Here is a 24,609-nt window from a genome sequence, read left to right as displayed (position 1 = left end):
TTGCTATAAGTCTGAATAGTTTTAGAGATTGTGCTACAGGAATCACAGTTAGGGTTTGAGCATTCAGAAAAAACTGTAATCTACAGTACGATTTAAAAAAAGAGGCAAATTTCATTTAACTGTGTTATTTGTTCAGGCGGTTTTCTTTCTACCTTTGCGGAGACCAACATTGGTGCAATACTGTCATGAACTCTTACCTAATAAAACCAATGTTTCATTATTACATAATATATAAAGTCAAATCTTCAACCATCTCTCTAAAGGCAGGTGAAAGGAACATTGTGTGGTTCTCTGTACATGCTTCACTTTGCTAAGTATCTTTAGGCAAGTTCTCATCCAAAAACGTAAATGTCACAGTCATTGGTTAAATTAAGACTTTTGCCTCAAATCCTTTCCAGCGTCTCAAAATCTTGCCAAAGGTTCAGATTCTAAAATCTCGCCTGAAGCATTACAGTATTCAAGAATCGCGCCTTATAACTTTTCAGAATCTAACATTCAAGAATCCAGTCTATTTCTAAAATTTCCAACAGTTAAAATATGAGAATTGCACATCTGAGCAACTTTGGATCTCCAGGAATTGCAAAGTACTGGAGGAGAGAAATCAACCACATGTGCCAACAATATTTTCTGAACTAGTGAAATCGTTGGTTATTTCCGTCCATTTGTGACTGCTTATTTTCACTTGGGTGTCACTTTAGCGACTTTAAATATTTAAAGGCACTCAAACACACGGTGCCATAAGTCTCAGAACAATCAGCCCATGCCCGTGGCGATTTTATATGGCAGCCTGTTAGCAGAAGGATTTTTTGGACTCTGATTATAATTTTTTCATTTTCTTCTACTTGGAGCTGTGTTTGAATCCTCTGCCTCCCCACCTCTTCCTCTCTATTAAAACATTAACAGTGTATGCCATGTGCTGAGATGGCCTATAATTCTGTTTTATAAGGCCAGTGCTGCTCTTGCTCTCAGGCTCATATACATCCTGTTCCTCAGAGGAAATGGCTGCTTCCTATCTCGTTCCTATAAATAATACCGATGGTAAAGTGCTCAGCAGCAGTACAAACTCTGTACGGCTGAAATATACAGAGGGGGTAATAAAGTTGTTCTTATACGCTTGTGTTTGTCTAATGTGTTTCAGGTTGGATTAACCTCCCGAGGGCCATAAATGTGTGTTTGACCCGTACTAACAACCAGTGTGTTTTCCCAGAAACTAACCAGGACTCGACTGGTGAAAAATGAACTCGATTAAAATTCAGATGATTTTGCACAAACTCACCAAGCAAATAGCTGACTATCTTTTAGCAATATTTCTTTGTTCTTGAATAATATTTCTTTCATATGCAAAACTATGAAATTTATGATTAACTTAGAAAGATAGAAATGCTTAGAAAGAAAACGAAGAAAAACTGTGGATGAGCTACTCCAACATCATCTACATATTAACTGATCCAACACTGAGTTGGGACTTTGAACCTCCTTTTAGTTTGTCTTGTAAAAGTTTTTTGCTTCCCAAAAAAATCTCTTTAATATTTGAAACTGCACTGGAGAGTCCTCGATACAAATGCGTCTCGTTTGTATTCTAGTCTAGTTTCCGTGTCATGGCCACTCTTTAATTTCCAGCTGAACAGTAGAAGAAAATCTTAATGAGATAATTTCAGCTCATCAACAGGTGAATAGAGTGTTTCCCCAGTGAGGTAAACTATTAATTGTTCCATTTAAATGCTTTTTATCAGACCACCTGAAGGAAAGCGTGGATTATCTGAAGTCCAGACACAAACAGTGTGCACATTTTCCTGGCAACAGCTCTCTGAATGAGCTCCAGCAGATTATGTTTCCCCTCACATATATTGCTTCTGGACGGGCTGCAATGGGTTTATGATTTCACTTCCAGTTTATTTGTGCAGTGATAAAACACAGGAGCAAAGCAATAAAAGCAGCGCGATGAAAAACAGTGATAACAAACTGAACAAAGAGAAACAAATGAGCAGATTGGACCACAGACAAGAAACAAGCTGGAGAGAGAAAGGAGGAAGAGAAGCAATGAGAGATAAAAAGAAGAGTGATATGCCACGGGATGTAAAAAAAAAAGAAGAAGATGAAAGAGCGGAGGACTGTACGTAGAGAAGAAGGTTTAAAATCCCAGCTGAAAATCAAAATTCAAGCTGCATTTGAAAGTCTCTGAAAGTCTATCATCGTACAAAAAGCCTTCATTTAAAAATCAGACAACAGCAAAAATATGAGAAATAACATTCATGTCCCTGGTGATCATTTTCCCATCATTCATTTAGTTAGATTTACTTCAAGCATCTATACTGAACGGGTGAAATGTATGTTTCCTGCTTATATGACTGTTTAAACTGCTTCCTACTTAAAAGCATATGAAACATGAAGACACGCAGCACCAGACTGAGAGACGGCTTCTTCCTCAGAGCTGTGAAATCCATTTCAATGCTGTGACTTTTTGCACATATTTATTCTGCACACCTGCGCGAATGGATAGGGTGGATTCCATTTTTTCATAGTGCTGCTTTTTATAGTGTCTTTCTTCTGTGGGTGTACATAGATATAAAAAGTGTAGTTCTGTGTGTATATATGCATGTATAGTATATACATCAGTATGTAAAAAGGGTGAGCTAAGTGCTTCTTCTCTGTGCCGAGAGCTACCAAACGAAATTTCATTGTTTGAAACACATAAGAAAGGATTCTTATTCTTATTCTTTTGAGCAACTCAAGAAACACTGTACGCTAGGGCTGCCACGATTAGTCGACTAGTCACGATTACGTCGACTATCAAAATTGTCGACGACTGATTTACAGTTTTTTCTGAATGCTTAAACCCTAACTGTGATTCCTGTAGCACAATCTCTAAAACTATTCAGACTTATAGCAAAACCACTCACTGAGTTTGCAAAACTAAAAGCACAAAAACTGCTTTGCACTCAGTTTGCAATTTTGTAACACACACTTTGCAAAACTGTAGGCACAATTCACTGCACAACACTCAATTACCAAATTTCCAACACACTCCTAGCAAAAGTATACACATGTATGGCTATCATTAACACTAATTTGCCAACTGTCTGGCACACTTTCACATGTGAAAACTTCTTTAGATAATTAGTTCACTTTGCAATCAGCCTAAGCACTATAATCCAGGTAAGCTGTGTGTGCGGAGTACAATGGAGGGAGCAGAAAGAGTGAGAAGTAGAGGAGGCCGAGGAAGAGGACGTGGAGGTGAAGAAGTAGGATGAAGAGGACGACAAGGACAAGGAGGAGCAAGAGGAAGACGAGGAGGGGGGAGAGGAAGATGAGGAGGGGGGAGAGGAAGGGTAGGAAGAGTAAGAAATAGAATTGCTGATGACATCAGAGCTACAATAGTGGACCATGTAATCAACCGTGGAATGACCCTGAGGGTAGCTGGCCAACGGGTCCAGCCTAACTCGAGCCGCTACACTGTAGCAAGCATCATAAGGACATCTTGAAATGAGAATCGGTTAGCACAGTCACTTCGCACAAAGATTTGTAGCACTGGCATATGCCAATGAGAAACACACCAATACCATTGATGTAAAAATACTGAAATTGTTACTTTACAGAATTGCTAGATGACCAGATGCTGGGGGCAGAGGAAGCATGTTCACTGCAGACTAAGTAACCCATATAGTCATTATGGCGATTGCAAATAATCCTATACTTGGAAATAAACACTTGTGTTTGTTTTGATGTGTTTGAATAAACACCAGTACTTGAAGTTTGGATCCCTCTATGCTTATGGATCTATGACAGAAGTATGAGCTCACACTGACATAGCCTACCTTGTGCACAGAGAAAGCAAACGCCAGATGTGTTTTGTATTCATACCATCAGTGTGCAGTTGGCGCATTGTGTGCTTAGTAGATGATGGCTTGTGTGTACTGTTTGATACGGAAACACCATTTTTACGAAGGTGTGAAGAGTTAATCTAGCTGTGTTTGCTTTTGCAAGAGAACTACAATGTTTTGATGATTGGGTGACAGGTTTTCTTATTTGTGTGAAGAGTTTTGCAAAATTAGCCAATAGTTACAAAAAATGTGCTTAAGCAATCAGAAAAAACTGTAAGCAATCAGAAAAAAAAGTAATAGTCAACGCGTCGTTTGAAGCTTTGTAAGATCACAAAGACGCAGGAATAAGTAGCAGGATTTAAGAGTGTAATAATGGACTGAAACAGAAGATGGCAGCACTGCATGTACAAGGATGCCAGCTGCCGTTAAACCCTGAAGAAGAAGAAGCTGTGTCCCAGAATTCATAGCGCGGCCCAGCTCAGTTTCCAACAATGGCAGCAGCTAGTTAGTTTTAATATTACTCTTATTATTCTTTCTGGGTCACAAAATAAATGTTTAACATATTTTCAGGCGAGAATGTAGCTGTGTAAACCTCAAATATCTGCTCAGTTTATCAAGACACATATTTTCAAAAGCACTCCGACGTTTTCGGAGACATCTGTTACCCACTAACTCGATAGCTAGCCGGGGGCGAGGCTCACTAGAGCCGTGAGAACACCGGACTCCCGGCACATCGTTTTCAAACCCACCGCCGTCTTTCGCTACTCAGGTTAAACATGATATATAAGTCACTTACAAATGTTATTGTTTGGCTTTTTTTAGTATTTTATTTGTTCCTGAGTAAATCGGTTATAGTTATAGTTTTTACACAGCTGAATAAACGTCAAGCAGACAGCTGATTATCAGAAGTGTGAGATGCTCGAGAATATACTCCGGTGTCCTGTTATATTTTAGATAGCAAGGAGTTTATTCAACTTTACCGAAACAATCTGCAAATTTCATTAAAATTTAATAAACTATCATCTTGTCTTTATTTTTAGTAGGGATGGGTACCGGTATCCGGTGCCATGATGGCACCAGTTCTGACATAAACGGTAGTAACCAGACCGAAAAGCAGCGCACATTTCGGTGCTTTATTTCTGTGCTTTTTTTTCCTGAGCTGTGATACACTTTAGATTCTAGCCAATCATTTTACGTTTCTGAGGATAGTAGGCGGGGCCGGGTACGTACGTTCTTTTAGAGCAGAGCTACAGATTAAAAATGCCCAAGACGAAGTGGTCAAAAGTCTGGCTGTACTTCACAGCAAAAGATGCAAACTCAGCAGCAACAAGTGCTTTAAGGTGATACTGTGATACTGTCAAAGGAGGCAACACCTCTAATCCGATGAAACACCTGGCGACGCATAGCGTTTTTTTTAAAGCCGAAAAATGCGCCGTATTTGATAGCTTGCTGCGAGACCTCACACCGTGCACATCTACTGCGGGTGGGTTGCCTGTTAGCTGACCCGGAGTTAGCAACATCCCCCAAAAACACGAAGAGGAGAGTCCTGGCCCCTAGCCCTGCCAGTGTAGCAGAAATGATGAGGATGATGATGCAGCAGCAGCCGTTCTTCTCTGCGTGAGTAGCTTAATGTTGTTCGTGTGTAATTTACGTTGAGTAGGCTAACCACGTTATTACATTAATGCATGTAAGGTGAACTAGCAAACACCATCATAGCTACATGCTGCTGTCTTCTTGTTTGATGGCAGATACTCCCTTCACCCTGGCCAAAAAGGCTAAAATGACCAAAGAAAAAGTGGAAAACAGCTGAACATGAGAGGTTTTTGGACAAAGTTTGTGTTTTTTCCATTGTTTAAGCTTCCAGCCAAGAGTGATGCCATATATGCCCCATAGCTGCAGAAAAGGCTAACATTGTTATCTTTTTACAAAAAACCAGCTGAACATGAGAGGTTTTTGGACAAAGTTTGTGTTCTCCATTCTTTAAGCAACGGTTTGAGCACCGTTTAAGCACCGGCACCGTTTCAAAAGTACCGGTTTGGCAACGGTATCGGATAAAACCTAAACGATACCCATCCCTAATTTTTAGTTAGCACATACCTTAAACACTTAAAGCTGTAAGCTAATGATAGTTATATAAGAGCAGATGCTGCTGGTGCAATAAGCTGTACGTTTTAAGTCCAATGGATGATGATCTGATTAGTCGACTAATCGCAAAAATAATCGGGGACTAGTCGACTATCAAAACAATTGTTTGTGGCAGCCCTAGTTGTCACATGTCTCTATTCCTCTAGTACCTACTCAACTTGATTCAACTTGATTTCGGTTGTTTTCCATTACAACTGAGTACCAGTTCAATGTTCTTGGGGTCATTATACCAACGTAGTCTTAAGTCCCATAATCTCATTTGTATGCAGCACAAACAACACAATAATGGAGAACCCTGGAAAACCCTAAAAACGAGTGGAAAAGGCCAATAGCAGTGAGTTGTGAGTCACACAGCAGGCCAGCCCTAATATCTCGCTTTATCCTTCTTTTTGGTTCCAGTGAGTACCATAATATTTCAGATTAAAATAATGCTTTAGTCAGTAGATTTAAAGCTACTGAATGAGTCCATAAACTCATTAGAAAAGCATTTACTGAGGCAGGATTTCTCTAATTGGAGTTCTTCTTGCAACCACAGCAGTCGCCCCCTGCTGGTCTTTGGAAATAATGCAGCTTTAAGCTTCTGCATTGGCTTCAGTGCTTGAACACAAACTAGCAGACAATGAGTCAACATATTTACCACTCTGATGAAAACGTGTCCATACTGTTCAGCATTACTGGGGCCTTCATAAAAGCACAGATGCAAAACTCTGGGTCACTCTGCTCCAAAGCTCCAGGGAAATGAAATGATGTCCATCATTTCCAATATCAAATTTCATTTTTATTTTGACAGCTTTATTAATTTTTTTCTACTTAATTTATGAACATCAAACATCAGAGGAGATTATTAAAGAAGAGATTTGAAGAGGCTGGTGACTGCTGACCTGATTTCCACAGGTCAATATTTGGGCCGTTGAGGCAATTCATCCATCACAGTGCAGTTTTATTTATTCTGTTAGCACACATGTTTTCTGGTGTGAAGCCAAAGGGAAGGAAAACAGCAACAAAGCGAAGGAAAGAAAGGGATACTCGCTACAAGGGTGTAGAAAGAAAGACAGAAGAGAAGAAATGAAGGAAAGAGGGAGGAGGTAAAAGCCCTGGTTATGTTTTGCTGCCTGCAGAATCCATTTAGAGGTCAGCCTCTCCCTGCTGATAAGTAATGGACCTGGAGACAGAGGAGAGGAGAGGAGACCTTTGACACACCTTTATTATATCAATGCCTCAACTTACAACCATAACTGAAAATGAATGCCAAATCAACATATGAACGACCCTCCCCTCCCACCATCAACCCCACCCAAATACAATAAACACAAAAAAAGAAAAACAAAACCAGAAGACACTCCATTCAGCTTTCTTCAAAAATTCAAAACTAAATTATCATCAGTGATAATACACAAAACTCCATTAATGCCCCAAATAGAGACAAACTCTTCAATGTTGGACACCATCTTGTAATAAACAAACTTTCAAACGTGCACCTACTAACCATTTAAACATAATTCCTAAATTAACAGATCCGGTTCCCTTCATTTTGTTCCTCCTTGTGAGCCATATACTCATCTTAGCCTGACCTATTAAAAAAATGAATCAAGCAAACCTTCCTACGCTTCCTACCCAGGATAAAGAGACCCTCCTCCAAAACACTCCCAAGGCCAAAAAAAGGCCAGCTAGCCTGGGACAGCCAAGCCACAGGTGCTGCAGTGTTTCCTCAGTCAGACAGAAAGGACAGTGGTTCCCTGTTCGTGGATCCATATGTGCCACGTGTCTGTTCGTAGCCACGGCCCCATGCACTATTCTCCACTGGAGAGCCGCACTGCATTTCTCTGTGGGAGGTTTGTACAGGGACCTCCAGCTGCCCCTTAGAGATGACCCCGGAGCCAACACACCTGACCACTTCGACTCCAGAACACCAGCCAACAATCCCCTGTTCAGCACCTTTACAGCCACCTCATATATAGCCTTCTTCGAAATCGTTGACAGGTCACCCAGAACGGGTGTTCGAAAGGAAAGAAGAGAGCCTCCCTCCTCATCCTGCTCCCCAACTGCGGCACAAACAGACAACGAGGGAAAGTCAGCTGTCATGTTAAAGGTGGGGGGAGGGTTAAGTCGGCCTGTTCCAGCTCAGAGGGGCATCAGGCAGGGATGCCCTCTTTCTGGTATGTTGTATACGCTGGCCATTGAACCCCTTTTACACCATCTTAGACAGGGACTCTCAGGTTTTACCTTTGAAGAAGCAGGAAGTCCAGTAAAATTGTCAGCTTATGCTGATGATGTTACGGTTTTTATAACCAGTCAAAGTGATATTAAAACACTCAGACAGACACTGGACTTATATGAGCGAGCATCCTCCGTGAAGGTTAACTGGTCAAAGTGTGAAGGTTTCATTTTGGTAGGGTGGGTTGATGAGGAGGAGCCAGTGTTACCAGACTTACAGTGGAACAGGGAGGGACTGAAGTGTTTGGGAGTGTTTTTGGGAACTGATGCCTTTCAGGGGAAGAACTGGGAGGGTGATGTTGAAAGAATTGCTGCCCGGTTGTCTCGATGGACTTGGGTCCTGCCACAGTTGTCCTACAGGGGAAGGACTCTGGTTGTTAACAACCTGGCCGCTTCTGTACTCTGGCTACTGTTGTTGAACCTCCAGCCTCTCTTATAGAGGAGATACAAAAAAGACTGGTTAATTTCTTTTGGGGAGGGTTTCATTGGATCAGGTCTGCTGTGCTGTCCCTACCTGTGTCAGAGGGGGGTCAGAGTTTGATTGACCTTCGCAGCCGTATCACAGCGTTCCGTCTTCAGACAGCACAGCGTTATCTTTATCAAAGACAACAACCACCTTGGCTCAAGACTGCATCTACGCTGCTTCACAGAATAAAGGACCTTACATATGACAAGCACCTGTTTCTTATAGACTTAACTGGCATGGACCTTTCACAGACCTCTGTTTTTTACCAGTCTGTTTTGACTGCTTGGAAGACTGTTTTTAAAGTACAGAGAGACTGTTCTCAATTTTATGGTGATTTTGTTGAGGAGCCTCTTTTTTACAATCCCTTGGTGCCAAGTAGGATGCTTGTGTGCAGAGGTTCCTCGTAAATGCTGGTGTTATCAAGCTGGCGGGCCTGAGGACGGCAGGGCAGTGGAAAACAGCTGCCAAGCTGGCTCAGGAGACTGGAATCAGATCTCTGCGCTTTCTGGAGAAGTTAGTGGAAGAAGTCATGGGTGGTCTTCCTGGACTCGTAAGGGCTGCACTGGGGACTCGCTCTGCCGGTGGTCAACCAAGTTCAGCAGCGTATGAATACAACAATTTGATCCAAGAAATGAAAATATTCACAAACCCAAAAGCTTCCAAAGTTTTAAACAAATAGTGGTGATCAACTCTATCAAAAGCTTTTTCTTGATCCAGAGATAAAAACCCCAAATCCAAGTCCTTGAGCTTGGCCAGATCAATAATGTCTCGAATTAAAAACAAGTTGTCCATAATAGTTCTTTCAGGGACACAGTATGCTTGATCCACATTAACAATCATGTCAATACAGGTCTTCAACCTGTTAGAAAGACATTTTGCAAGAATCTTGTAGTCCGTACAAAGCAAAGAGACAGGCCTCCAATTTTTGAGCAAGCCCAGGTCCCCTTTCTTTGGCAGTAAAGTCAAAACTGCCCTCGTGCAACTCGTTGGCAAGATCCCAGTGGTCATACAGAATGTGAAAACCTCATGAATGTCCTCTCCTAGCAGCGACCAGAATTCCTGGTAAAATTCCGCAGGAAGACCATCAACTCCTGATGACCGACCACCATTGAGTCGTTGAACTGCTGAAGACATCTCCTCAAATGAAATACCAGACTCCAACACAGCCGATTCAGCCGTGGCAGCCCCACCAGCATCTTCGTCACACATTCAGGGTCACTCGTGTCAGCACTGAAGAGGCTGGCATAAAAGTCAGTGGCAAGCTTCCTCATTTCCACTGAGTCAGATGTCACCTTCCCATTTGGAAGCCTTAAGTGCAACGTTTGGTGTGACGCTCGAAACCTTTTCTCCAGCTTAAACAAGAACCTTGTTGCTCATCCATTTCTTTAATAGTAGAAATCCGAGTCCTAATAAGAGCACCCTTTGCCCTTTTGTGAAGAAACTTGCCCAAAGCCTTCCTCCTGCTGTCCCAGGTATTATTTGTATTATCTGTCCCACTTATAATCTCAGTCTCTAGCCTCTTGAGCCCTCGTTCTAAGTCCTCATAGTAGTCTTTAATAGCGGTCGTTGCATGTGATGTGTACTGGTGACAAAAAAGCTTAATCTGTGTTTTCCCCATCTCCCACCATTGAGCCAAATTGCAAAAGTCAGTTTTCCTTTGTTTCCAGTGGCACCAGAAGTCAGAAAAAGCTCTCTTTGTCATGAATCAGCTGCACGTTAAAGTGCCAGTGCGAACAGATGGAAGATGCATCAATAAAGAAATATCTGCAGTCACTAAATGATGATCAGAAAAACCAACAGGTGAAATCTCTGCTTTAACGAGTCTATTATTATACATCTGGTTGACATATAATCTATCAAGCCTAGCTGCCTTCACACTGCTCTCAGAAACTTTAATATATGTATACTGTCTGGTTGTGGGATGGAGCTTCCTCCACACATCAGTCAAATCCTTCTGAAGAACGATTGTAGACAAAAGTGAGCTCAAAGGTGGGTGAGGCTCTCCTGTGTTTCTGTCAACTGAATCAGAATCTGAATCAGAATCAGAATACTTTATTAATCCCAAAGGAAATTAGGGTTACAGCAGGCAGCACGCTAATGGCGCATGCGCACTTAAGTGGGTTATGCAATTCCATTCCCCTCCCACCACTATTATTGAACCACTATTTAATTTTGATAACTCATCATTAATTTTACGAAATAATCGCACACGACCCGCAGCTGAGTTATGGGCGTACACATTCATAAAAGCAAATGATATTCCCTTGATGGTTGCTTTTACTACCTATGCCCTTCCCTGCTCGATCTCACAGACAGAAACATGTGACAGTTGAAGGTGCCAAGAAAATAAAATTGCTACACCCGCACTAAGGTTAGTACCATGACTTAAAAAAGCCTGCCCACTCCAACTCATTCCCCATTCTGTCTCATTATCCATAGTGCTATGTGTTTCCTGCAAAATGAACACATCAATGTTTTTGTTCTTGCTAAGCTCCACCAAGACTGCACACCTTTCCCTATCCCTACCCCCATTAATGTTAAGTGTGCCTACTCTCAAATTTGCCATATAAGACAGAGAGAAGAGGAGGAGAAAAAGAGAAAAGACAGTGAGACGCTTCCAGAAAGACACCCTTAGTGCTCAGAACATTTTACTATGCTTTTAAAGGAGCTTTTCCTCATTTTTCCCTCCTTAACTTAGTCAGGATCTTTTTAAGACGGAATCTTTTCTGTTTGCTCAATTGTTCATAACCAACAACTCTTCTTATTTTCAGAACAGATTTTATAAAAAGATCAACATCTGGAAAAAAAACTCAGTGACTTCCACAGACTGCATACCAAATGTCTCATCCGAAAAGCGGTTTATATCTTCTAAGGAATACGACTGCTGATGGTCTTCTTGTGAAACAACATCAGAGCATTGTGACCGGGAATCATCTTTCAACAAGTCGTCTTCCTCATTTTCTGTGCTCAAAGAACCTGAAACTACATTCACAATACCCACCTCCCTTGCCGTTACTTTGGTCTGTCCACTGTCCTGATTTTCCTCCACACTTTCCCTGTCCTGTATGTCATCACATCCATCCTCCACCTCATTAGTCCCGTGTACTATCCCCTGTTCTTCTAGCCCAGCCTGTGGAGCACTGGCTGCGACCTCCATTCTGTCACCCTGCGCCGCTAGCTGATGACAGCGCGGCTCGTAGACGGCTCCGCACCGCTACGAGCCGCCGGTTCTCCCGTACCAGCATCTACAGCGCGCTCCTGCTCACTCACCCCACTAGCATGAGCCTCTTGTTCACGGCGCACCTCCTGCTCTTTGTGAGGGCAGGATGAGCGTTTATGGCCAACATCACCACACTCAAAGCACTTCATGCTACCTGCATTGGCGTAAACAGTATATAAGCCGTTTTCAAATCTTATTTTAAACAACACTTCCAGTGTCTGCGAAGGATCGTTCAGGTACATGAAGGCCTGCCTTCATGGTGACTGGCATCTTTGCAGCCAAGACGAACAACCCTGAACCCGCTAGCAAACTTTCCAAAGCGGGTCAGTTCCTTTTCAAGTAGCTCATTCGGGATGAACGGCGGGACACCAGAAACGGTGACCCGCGTAGATGACACAAACAGTGGCGAAACAGCCACAAACAAATCATCCAGAATGATCCCCCTTTCAACCAACGGGTGAACCAAGCGCTCCTCACAGCCTTGTTCATCCGAGAGCCATAAGTTATATTCTCATGGCCCACCTGTTCACCAACAGCTAGCAGAACCTGCTCACGGTGTACTGCTGCGGTGCCACCACCCTGGCCCCATGTATAATAGACAGGGGAGGCGAACCCTCACTGGGGAGGGACGCCATGACTCAAGGTAAAACTGGCCAATTAACTAAAATTCTTCACTTCACCCAACACAATGAAATAAACTTGCCTTACCTTGCTTTTAACCACCCATAAGCCCAAAGTTTTCCGAAAAAAAACAGTCCAAACATCCCAAACTCACTCAGCAGCTCCACGCACTCACCAAACACCTTCACACACCCATTCACTCACACTCCCAGCATGCAGTGCAGGAAGGAGAGGAGAGGTGCATGTGTTTTGTTAGACTTTGAAAATTGTTCTCCTCTCTCTTGCTTTGGGGATTATGATGACGTTTTATATTTAACATTTTTAACATTACTTTTGAAAACATTGTTACCAGTTGGTTTCTGGACTCCACATTTTGATGTTTGTTTTGAAGCCAGAAGTGACTATATTTAAGTGAGATGGTGGAGTACTAAGTAATCAGTTAACAAGCTTGGTTACGAGTTATAACCATAAACTAGACAACACTTCTTCAGCACCACACATTAAGCCTTGTAATTTGTCAAATAATTCCATTAAAATGTATTTGTGAATTGTATTTGTTAGCAGATGGAGGCTGGGGTGGATGGTGGCCACACAGTCCTCCACACAGAGGATCACTAAGAATAGACTGATGATGATCACTTTGCGCATCACCAGTCAACTAATGTGGACACCACATGACCTGCACATGCTCCTGTTTTCCTATAGCTCATTATGTACAAGATGTCCTTTTGGGTTATAGCCAGTCATAACTCAAAGTGAGAGGGGTCTGTCTCTCTTAAGATGTGTTTGTTTTACGTGTAGGGGTTAATGTTTCAGCCCACAGAACATTTTAATTTGAGTTAATTATTTTAATGTTGAGTGAGCGCTAAGTGCTGCTGTTTATTTCTAATGTGATGGCTTCACATCAGAGCTATGAAACTTTAAACTGAATGCGTTTAAGCATTAAAGCCTTCTGTCCTATATAGGAGATGTGAAACTGCATTAGTTTGTTGTACAATCAAAGTGATGCTAATTTTAATGGAATAGGTTTTCCCCCCCTAATTGGTGCTGTGTTAGGGCCACAGTATTATTGGTCACTTTGCACACCAATGGTGACGTCGACACAGTTCCATAGCAATTATACCGGTGCTTAGGGCACGAGTACCTTCTGCAGTACGCTTGTGAACGATGGGTGTGCCACCCAGGCAAACCAGCTACATCAGCGCTGGTATGAGAGGAGAATAAGTCAAACCTGGAAGCAAAAGAGTTTTGTTTCTAGAGAAAATGTAATCTTTTCAAACTGCTCCCTCTGTACAATCTGGTGGCAGCACAACACGTGAGTTACAAAATTCCCAAAACATCATTTACGTGACTTTAAGCTTTATAAAACTCTCTAACCCATTAATCTTGTTTTGCAGTGGATGCGATGCAAAGTGCAGGATTTTAATAGCCAGCATTGTGCTGGAAAAAACCCCATAAAACCTTTTATTTTCTTTCACCCAAATAAGTCAGTGTTTCAACTCTTTACATTTTAACACTGCTGATTGTTTACTACAATACTGAGCAGTTTGAGTCATTCGCGGCAATTCACACTTTCCCATTCACACCTTTTGAACTCTCTTTCTCTCCATTCACAGACAGGTAGGTGTAAAGAGTCGTATAGAGAAGACGCGCTGACTGTGTGTTGTTAAAAAGCAGTATGGTCGGCTCGCTCTGAGCTTATGGCAGATTCCTGACTCACACTCTATTGCTGATGTTTCCAAAGGCTCTTTGAACAGCAGATAATAGATCAGGGCTGGAGAGCTGCAGGGTGAAGACACACACACACAGAAACACACACATTCAAACTCCATCCACATGGCAGCGGTGATGAGTGTAGGCGGCAGCAGGGTGAAGATACACCACCGTACTCGACAAGCAACGAGTGGGAAGCAAACACACAGACACACACGCAACGCACACACTTCATCTCTTTTCATGGTGGAAACAGACAGTAAAACTGTCTTCCATAACTAATAATGAGGACGTATCCATGTCCCGACACGAGAGTGTTTACGGAAACTGAACATGCCAAGGTTGCCATGGGGACGATCTTAACAGGTGTACAGTCATCAGTAGCAGGATAAAAATCTGTTACACGTCAGGCCAGCAAACACACAACACTGAACTGATGTTTACCCACCCCAGGGTCGTCATGGTGACGATGGTGTACCAGAAGGAGGCCGGGATGGAAGTGAAGGTGGAGCCTTTGGTGCCTTTCTCGGCGTAGAACATGACGGTGGCGAAGATGATGATGGCCATGGTGAGGGAGAAGAGCAGGAAGCCGAGCTCGGAGGCGCAGCTCTTGAGCGTGTAGCCCAAAATCCTCAAACCCTGTGAGTGACGTGAGAACTTGAAGATTCGGAAGACGCGGAAAACCCGGAGGGTGACGAAGGCGCCGCTCACGTCCTCGTTCTCGGGCATCACCAGGCCAATGTAGTATGGCATTATAGCCACTACGTCAATCACAGACATCACAGAGCGCATGAACTTGCAACGACTGGGCGCGGCGAACAGGCGCATCAAGTACTCGAAGGTGAAGATGAGCACGCAGGCCGTGTCCATGCAGAAGAAGGCCAGCTGATATTTCTCCCCACAGGGAAGGTCCTTAACTCTGCCCTCTGGAGGCCGGCAGGGCACCGTCTCCACCACGTTGGCGATCACTGACACAGCAATGAAGAAGCCGGTGACATAGTAGAAGACAAGCGCCATGGTGGAGGTGTGAGGGTTCTCAAAGGCTCGCCACAAACGCTCCCTGGGGGTGCTGTCAGGAGGAAGTGGGGCGTCCATCGACTCGTTGGCCTCTGTGTCCTCTGCCAGACGCTCCTGGTTCTCTTTTTTCCTGTCTCTGTATTCCTTCACAGGAAAGGGGAATGGAAAAGAAAAACTTTAGTGTCGCTTACATTAAGTGCCTGATGTGGCTGAGCATATAACAAAGGGATTCTGTAACAACTGTATGTAGTTTGTGATGAGATCAGGTTTCTTCTCATGTAGAAAGGATTTTTCAGAAGACAGATAAAAATACAAACTCTAGGTCCATTTACTATGAAAGGAGAACAGGTGAACACACATTACAGGCACAACAAGCATCCATTTCTGATAGTCTGTGCTCACACAGAGTTCCACAAATCCCCTCGTACACCTACGCTGTAGATAAGGAAAGACCCTATGACTTTAAACTGCCTACAAGCAGCTGGGCTGCCCTCGTACCCTATCCTTGAGCCAAAACATCAACAGACAGAAGTCATACAAAATCCTTTCAGATAGTTATTTGTCCTTTTCTAATGCTGATACATAAGAGCCTTTCTCAGGTTTCTGGAGTTGACCAATCAGAGTAAACCATGAATTTTGTGATGAGGTGAAGCTCCAATTCAGCAATATTTTACTTATATCGTTTAAAGCAGCGGTCCCCAACCATTTTTGCGCCACAGACCGGTTTATGCCCGACAATATTTTCGGCCTTTAAGGTGTCGCGGATAAATACAACAAAATAAAACTAGTACCGGTACTGAAAAAATGAAGATTTATTCATAACACACGTGAAAAGACCCAGGAAAACCGAGTTAATGATAAAAACGATAACAAAATAACGCTGAAAACCGATAAAAACCCTGAAAACCATACATTTCACACCTGAGCCTCAACTCTCGCGGCCCGGTACCAAACGACTCATGGACCGGTACCGGTCCGAGGCCCGGGGGTTGGGGATGGCTGGTTTAAAGAACCTCAGAATAATGCCGTTTGGAAGGCAAAGAAGAAGAAATACTTTAAAGTAATTAACTAATATTTTTAACTAATAGGTACCTGTTTCTGTTGTCACTTTCATGGTCATTGCAGTTATTGCTATGATATTAGTGACAAGAAAGTATTATTTTGGTTAGTTATGTGGCATACTTCTAATCAAAGAAGCATCAGAGTAGAGCTCCTTTGGTGAAATAGCCCATCATTGGCTCAATAATTAAATCAGAACAATGCTTTCCAATATTTACGATGTTTTTATCTTAGTTTTAGAGTTTGTAATAACTTTCAAATCAATTAATTTTATTGCTGCAACACCAAATTACAACAACAGTGGCCTCAAGGTGCTTTATGTTGTAAGGTAGACCCTACAATAACACATACAGAGAAAAACCCAACAATCATATGACCCCCTATGAGCAAGCCCTTTGGTGACAGTGAGAAGGAAAAACTCCCTTTTAACAGGAAGAAACCTCCAGCAGAACCAGACTCAGGGAGGGGCGGGGCCATCTGCCACGGCCGGTTGGGGTGGGAGAAGGAAGACAACTTTCACAACTATGTCTGAAAAATGTAGTTTACTGAATACTTTCTGATGCATAAACTACAAATAAACAATACAATACTTTTCCCCTAATCTGGGGCAAAGACACGACTTTGACATGGTTTACTCGCACTGACTGCAATCCCTCTAAAACAGATTGGTGAAGGTCTGCAATAAATCAAGATCCAATATATAAATATAGATCATTTGCCAACATATATTCACGGCAAGTCAGTCTGTGCTGATGAGCGCAACTCCTCTGTCCATCAAATAATAAAACAATGGCTGTACATTTAACACAAAAAACATGTCTATGCTATGTGTGTGTCAGTTGCTGCTAGGAGTGTTCATCTATTTGGGATGAGAGGGAGAGATGTTATCAGGAAGAGTGCGTAATTGGCAGGGCTGGATGGGTCAAAGCTTTGAGTGCATTAACAAAACTTTGGCTCTGTCCTGTTGCTGTTTACTCAGTCCTCACTCTGAGCCCCACACAGACCCGCTCTGCAATAATACTGATATGTTACTGAGCCAGAGCAGAAGTAAACTGAACTCAACAGAGAGTCAGAGTGAGGAAGAAGGAGAATACTATTGCTAGACGCATACGAGGATGCACGTTTACCTTTTTAAAGGGAGCAGAGTAGGTTCCAGTGTTTCAGGCTTTTTGTAACATTTCTACACAGAGATCAGAACAGAGATAAGCCATCACTCCCTGCCTTCTCTCAGCAGTGCGCACACACAGAGAAGCATCAATGTTTCTTGCTTTGCTTCCCTCCAAAGCGCTATTTCACAACATGTCTGTCAAAAGGCAACTCATCGTGGGACTAATTGGATTTATGTTACAAAATGTCGACATTATAATTAGTCAAATTAATATCTACGATGCAGTCTCATAGTTCAAGTACAAATACAATAGACGGTTTAACATGCCAGAATTAAAACCGTTAAAGTAGCCCCGTTACTTTACTGATTACTATAATTAGTTACTTTATTACTCAGTTACTTTTAACAAAAATGATACACAACCTGAATACATAATAAAGCGATAGACCTTTCAGCCCAATTCTATTTTTTTCTGCATAATCCATCATATAAAATTGAATCAAATGAAAAGTCTCTTTTTAAAACTTTTTACTTTTAATCTTTTAACTTTATGCATTAAGAAAAAATTTTATTATTTGCAACAGACTTGGAGAAATGTGTTTAACATTTAAACCTATTTTCTGCATATTCCAGCATATAGAATAAAATAATGTTTTGTGTTTGCACTCACTCTTTCAAATAGATGCAAGTGAAACACAGCAGAAAATAAAGAAAATTGAAGATTCAGCAGCACTGAGTCCTGTTGCTCTTAAACCTGTTGTCACCTGTTTAGCAGGATTAGGGCGGGGCAGGTTTGCACCGGTGCCACAGCGGTTATGTCAGTGAGAGGATCCGGGGGTTTCTCTGTGAATTTCACATTCTCATGGCAGCGTGCTCAGCACTCGCTCAGATTTGAAATGTAATTTTTTGCTGTATAAAGACGTTTCGTCCCACAAAGAATGTACAGTGGACACTAATGGTTTTGTCACTTTTTACAGAATCAAACTAGTAATGTGAGTACTTCCAAGCTTAAACGCTGCATGGTCGTACTCTCTCCTGGACTCCATACTGTTGCTGCCACATACGTCGCACGCTCGTACATCATTGTCATGAGACACTCTCACAATCAAAATCCGTTTAGTAACGCAGGATGCTTATGGGAAAGTAGCAGTAATTTAATTACTTTTTTGCAATCGCAATCCCTTACTTTATTGCTTACTTGAAAAAAGTAATCAGATTACAGTAAGCTTTGGTATTGAATATTTAAGTTAGATTCGACGGCACAAAAAGCTGTCAGTTTAAAGAGAGGATGAATATTACGCTACTGTAGATGATTAAGTAAACTGTCTCTTTTGATGAGAGATTTTTTTCCGCTCTCCTGCAGAGCATCACTTTTTTTAAACACCTCTCTGAACCTCCATACAGGGAAGGGGGCATCTTGTTTTGCTCAATGAAATCAACAGCAAACCTTCAGAGTCTGAGAGTTAATAAATATATGAAAATGACCCATCATAGGCTGCAAGTTCTAATTTATGAATGACAGTCAGGTTATGGTTGATCTTTTCACTCATGAGTGTGGCTGTTCCTCTCTATCAGCTGACCACAGCAGCTGCATCATCAGTGGCCAACAAAGCCAACAAACCAAGCACACATATTTTTTCAGACATAACAAGGCTTTTGAACTATAGCTTGTGAGACTGCAGCCATGGTGCAAAACTCTGATTCTGTTTTACACAGTGCAGAAAATCCCAAAGCACTGCGTGCGTTTAGGCACGTGGAACAATAACAGCATTAACACACAGATGGCTCAGGATCTGACTGAAATAACATTTTGTGTTTTACACAGAGTACATGATGTTAGCTACAACACATAAATTTCAAGCTTGTAAAAAGGAACAGTTTGTAATAAAGCAACTCTCTGCTCTCCAGCTGAGAAACACACGCCTAAAACTTTCCCTTACACTAGTAGTATGATGATCTGGGAACAACACCAACACGACGATATCAGATCGTGCAAGTACTTTACTCTCTGTTTACATTCGGCCTAGTCTGTGGCTGAGAGAGTCATGCCTGATATGTGGAATCTGCACGCTCCATTGGTGACCAGTCCACCCCAGGCTTCATACAACAATGCATGAAAAGTTATAGCAGGCAGACTCTTCTTATCCCTGTGTTATTGCTGTCTTGACCCACCAAAGTTGGTTTGAAGACAGGAACTGACTGCGACTAATCTCACGCCTGGTCCCCGTCTTTAAAGGAGTCACATGAAAAGCAAGTAGGTCGGTCACTGTTGCAATAACTTCGGTCACACAGCTGCCTTTTCTGTAACGTTTGGGAATAATGCTGTGTGGTTTGAGATCAATTGATGGTTTCTTGTAAGGCTAATGGAGTTTAATCATTTATAAATGTGCTACAAGTGAGTCCTCAGTTATCTGCTTTGATATTGAACCACAATAATTCAAAGAAGGGGCATGGTTCAACATCATAAAGGTAAAAATTATTAGAAAATTCAATTCAAGTTTATTTATACAGCGCCAAATCACAACAACAATTGTAAGGTAGATCCTACAATGATACATACAGAGGTAAATCCAACAATCACCCCCTATGAGCACTTTGGCGACAGTGGGAAGGAAAAACTCCCTTTTAACAGGAAGAAACCTCCAGCAGAACCAGGCTCAGGGAGGGGCGGGGCCATCTGCTGTGATTGGTTGGGGTGAGAGAAGGAAGACGGGATAAAAGCCAGATGCTCTCTGGAGAATCTGATGCATCCAGGTTGAGATGGAGCAGAAAGCTGAACTTTGCTTTTCGCCCGACTTTCTGAAGATGTTCGTTCAGTTAAAAATAGACACAGACTGATGACAGGAATATATATTTTTATAGAGGAGTTTTCATTTTAAGAAACAAAGTACTTTCACCCGGTTTTTACATCATTCTGTATTAAATGATCACTGTTTCTCTCTGTAGCACCTGCTGCTGGCATTCATGAAAGCTTTTAGCAAGACAAGTAAAATGTAAAGCAGCGAGCAGCTTCTACAGTTTGATCTAGAAGGAGAGTTAATATTCAGTAAATGAGCAAATTTCAGTAAATATCAAACACAAGAATAGAATTTGTCAACTAAAGGACTAAAAATAATTTTGTGGGAAATTGATGAAGACTCAAAGAAAAAAAAAAGAATTTAGATTCCAGAATTTGTTAGAGCTGAATCAACATTTGTGGAAAAGATCAGATCTGCCAAATAAGAGGAAATGAACAATTACTCATTCATGAGTCAATGAATGGGTCAGCTATAAAAACGGGGATATAAAAATAAAGTCTGTGCAGACAAGGCTAATAAAAGGGAAAACAAGCTCTGAAGGTGATCTGTTGTGCTGAGAGTGGGCAGGGAACAAAGAGACTTGTTTAAGGCTCGTTAAAGAAATCCCCTACAGAAAGCCGTTGTAAGGAGCTTTCCAAAATCAGGAGCAATAAAAAGGCAAATCAGATTGTATTTGGGCTGCTGCCGTTTCCGAGGGCTCATCACCGCTGTTTTAATGAGTCGAAGTTTGATAATGGGGTTTGAGAGCAGCCCTTGTTAGTCGTCCCCTCAGATCCATCAATGTTTTTACTCTTTAGGCGTTTGGCTGATGATGTTCCCCTCCAGAGAGACTTAATGAGTGCAGAAGCAGAATAACCAGCATTAGAGTCAACCATTAGAAAGAGATAAAAGGTCAAAGGTTCACATAAGTACACTACAAATGATGCAGGCGTTATAAAGTCGTCTAAAAGGACTGCAGTTAAAAGAACATAAAGCTGAAACCTGCTGCCCTCATCATTTGGACTGTTAGAGCTGTAATGAAGCCCAGAGGCTCGATGGAGTCATTGGGCAAGAATATGCAACATTTTGGGGTTTTTAATCCAAAATCTCACTTTTGTCTATAAGGATTGTTCATACCGCACTATTCAGAATATTAAATGGCCATTATTAGACGTTTTAACCCCATTAGATGTGGTTAGCAGACATCCTACAACACCTGATGGTTCAGCAGGCTATTATTACATCCTTTATTTCCTTGATTGTAGACAGTGGCAAAGACTACTGCATACACCATTAGGAGCATTTGACAAACCTGAAAAGCAATAATGTGACTGATGACAACTGAAAATGTGTCCTCTGTTGTTCATAACGGAACAAAATCCAATTTATCTCTTTAACTTGATGAATACCAATCTGTGTATAAGTGGGTTCTCATTTGTGATGCAGTTTGTAACAATTAGTAACATTTTGAACTACAAAGGGGAGGCTTTGTAGAAGAAAGAGTAGGTGTACCTCCATGCAGCAGTCTCCAATGATCTCCGGCACGATGCCGTAGAAGGCCAGCTCTTCGTCAAAGGCCTGGATGCACTCGTGTCGTGGGTAATGGAGCTTTCCTGTGCGGTAAAAGTTCAGAATGTGCCGGAACATCTCGTGATCTCTGTCAAAGAAATATTCCTCTGTGTCCTCGTTGAAGAAAAACTCTTTCTCAGAGGAGCCCAGCAGTGTGTCAGGATAACGGTCCAGGGTGTTCTTCCATGTCTGAAGAAAAAAGGAAAAGAAATAAGAATAGAGGAGTTTTCTCAGGTTCTCATGTACAGTAAGCATCAATCGTCCATCTTTTTATGTTATACCACTTATTCAGATTCAGGTTGCAGGGGCAGCAGCTTAGACCTCCCTCTTACTGACCACCGACTCTAGCTTAACCAGGGAGACACAAAGACATTCCCAAGCCAGCTGAGAGACATGATTCCTGGGGCTTCCTCCCCAGGAGGACATGTCCAAAATACCTTGCTTAAAAGGCATCCAGGAGGCATCCTAGTGAGATGCCTGAACCACCTCAACATGCTTTTTTTTAATGTGAAGGAGTGGTGTCACTACTTTGAGGCCTTCCTGGACACCTCACCCTCCCAGACAAATTTGTTCCTATCCAGTTTTATTCTTTCAGTCACTTCCCTGAGCTTTGAGGTGGTCAGACATTAGCCCCATGGGACCTGATCAGGCACAGCCCAAAGAAGCAGCATGCTGTGAGAGTCAGGTGGGTTGGTGGAGGCCACAGTTACTGAAGCTCGTTCCTGGGACATGCAATTTCGTCCACGGTGTTGCATTGGAAATAACACCCTCAAATAGCAAAAGTATCTAGGCTGCTATAAGCAGTCCGTCAGTGTAAGCAAACTACTTCTGTTTCAAAAAGATCTAAACTTCAGCAGGAAGCAAACAAACTGCCAGATTAGTTTCCGACAACTACATGAAATCGTGCTGCACTGCTATAGCCCACCGACAAACACGTCTGTGGAGAGAAAAGAGAAAAGCTTGTTTTAAAATGCTGCCAGCAGTGAGATCCTGGATGTCAAGGTTTGAGCGTTTAGAGGAATGTTCTGCTTCATTCCCAAGTTGGTAACATTTATTTGAAAATAAATCAAATATAACAAGTCCTTTGAGAAAGTGAAGAACGTGGTAACGACTTCTAAACTGAAGTAACCTTCCCACTGGTGGTTTGGGGCTTAGTGAAGTGACCCGTGTAAAATGTACAAAAGATTCTAAAAATAAAAATCCAAATATCACATTCACATGTGAAAAGCAAAAGTGCTGTTTGAAGGAGGCAGTGAGATGTTAGATGGGAGCAGTGGACTGTCAGTAACTAAAGGTAACGGTGAAGCAGGGCCTTTTTAATACCGCTGCTGTTTTGTTTAGGATTCCATATTAAATGGCAGCATTACTGTAACTTTCTATTTTTACAGCAACTTCAAGCTGCTGCATTTTGTTTTGAAAAATGAGGCCAAAGTCACAAGCTCGACAAGAACTTTCCACTCATTTTGCCACCGCAGCAGAAAGTACGCTGAAAGCTACCCAAATCTATTTTAGTTGTGGAGCCATTTTATTATTATTTCTACCCAAATGCACATCAATGCGCTGATTAGATGTACAGGATTTACAACTTGCTGCCGTGGAAGTAGGAGCGTGGCTGGAACACATCACGGGAGCACGAGTCTCTGGAAATAGTTCTGTAAGTGACAGAGCTCTTAATTTTCCTCCTAGAAAATGTCAAGTGACTGTAACACTTCAACAGATAATGAGTTTTAATAACCTTTAGAGTGTTCTTCTTCATTAAAAAGGACAAATGTATGAATAATTTTAGAGGAAATTAGAAGTTGACCTTTGTAGGACCTGCAAATGGAATTTCAGTCCACTTTGATTTGGGGAGCGTTCACAGCAGGTCCTGATTTCAGTACTGTCGCATTCAATGACTAGAAAACCGACCAACACCATAGGTTAAATTCCATGTTTGAAAGGCTCATATTAAACAACCAAAGCTTCGAATAATGAGGTCTGCATGAAGCCTACAAATAATCCCAAAAGCTGTTGTCTGCTCTAAACGTTCTCTTTCGGAAAGCTGGCTGAAAGCAGGAGGGAAGCGAGCTAAAACGGCATCTTCCAGACAGAGGATGAACTGCACCGAGGCCCAGTTCAAGACAAGTAAGGATTATTTTTAACTGAATCATGCAAATCTACTCCAGAACAGTCCAAGAATAAAAATGTGGAGCTGGGAATATTTCTTTCCTGCTTGCTGTGTTGGAATAACATCCCCCTGCTTAACTGTGTGGATCAGTGCTGTTTTACAGTAATCCCACAACAGTAAACATTCAGGAATAACTGAAGAGTAACTGCTCATAGCCAAAGCATCGTTTTCAAAATGTGAACAAATATAGGCTAATATAGCATACAGCATGATTCAGTTAATACACTGGTTTGTTTTTATGTGAAAGGAAAATAGGTCAACTTTAATGAGAAAAAATAACGACAAATTAAGACCTGCTAACTTAAAACAAACAAAAAGTAATAACTCTAAGAGAGCTGGGAGTCTAATTAAGGTAGTTTTTCTTATCAAAATCCAGGATCACTGAGGACTGTTTTTGTTTTTCACTATTATTATTATTATCTGATACACTTGCTTTTAATAGACTGTGCTATACAGAAAAAAAAACACTAGGAAGGAGGGGGCACTGAAATGTAACAATGTTGAATTATTATACAATGCATATAAAATTATATAATATATAATAACTGAATGGCATTAACAGAATCTTTGGATCTGCTGTAGTTTATGGAGCTGCTCATCCAACAAACGCAGTGTGTAACAAAGGCTTTGTTGACATCAAAAAGACGCAGCAGGAGGCAGAAACTAATTTAAAAGAAGCACAATTCACCTGAAGAAACTCTGCATTTTCTTG

At 41.8% G+C, this 24,609-nt stretch overlaps 1 protein-coding gene across 1 annotated transcript in view; it reads right to left on the bottom strand.

Moving 5' to 3' along the window:
• kcnd1 (potassium voltage-gated channel, Shal-related subfamily, member 1) overlaps positions 1 to 24,609 on the bottom strand; it is an 81,134-nt gene that overhangs the window by 43,446 nt on the left and 13,079 nt on the right. The window contains exons 3-4 of the mRNA XM_085259162.1: positions 21,674 to 21,919; positions 14,649 to 15,361 (exon numbers count right to left, since the gene is read on the bottom strand). Of these exons, the coding sequence (XP_085115288.1) occupies positions 14,649 to 15,361; positions 21,674 to 21,919 (959 nt within the window). The remainder of the gene's footprint in view (positions 1 to 14,648; positions 15,362 to 21,673; positions 21,920 to 24,609) is intronic.

Source organism: Mchenga conophoros, linkage group LG20 (assembly GCF_057382185.1).
Source record: "Mchenga conophoros isolate Kocher_MC1m ecotype Shallow Benthic linkage group LG20, M_conophoros_male_GT1.1, whole genome shotgun sequence".
NCBI classification, from domain to species: domain Eukaryota; kingdom Metazoa; phylum Chordata; class Actinopteri; order Cichliformes; family Cichlidae; genus Mchenga; species Mchenga conophoros.
The sequence above is the reverse complement of the archived record's forward strand: the minus strand, read 5'-3'. Positions and strand labels throughout refer to the sequence as shown.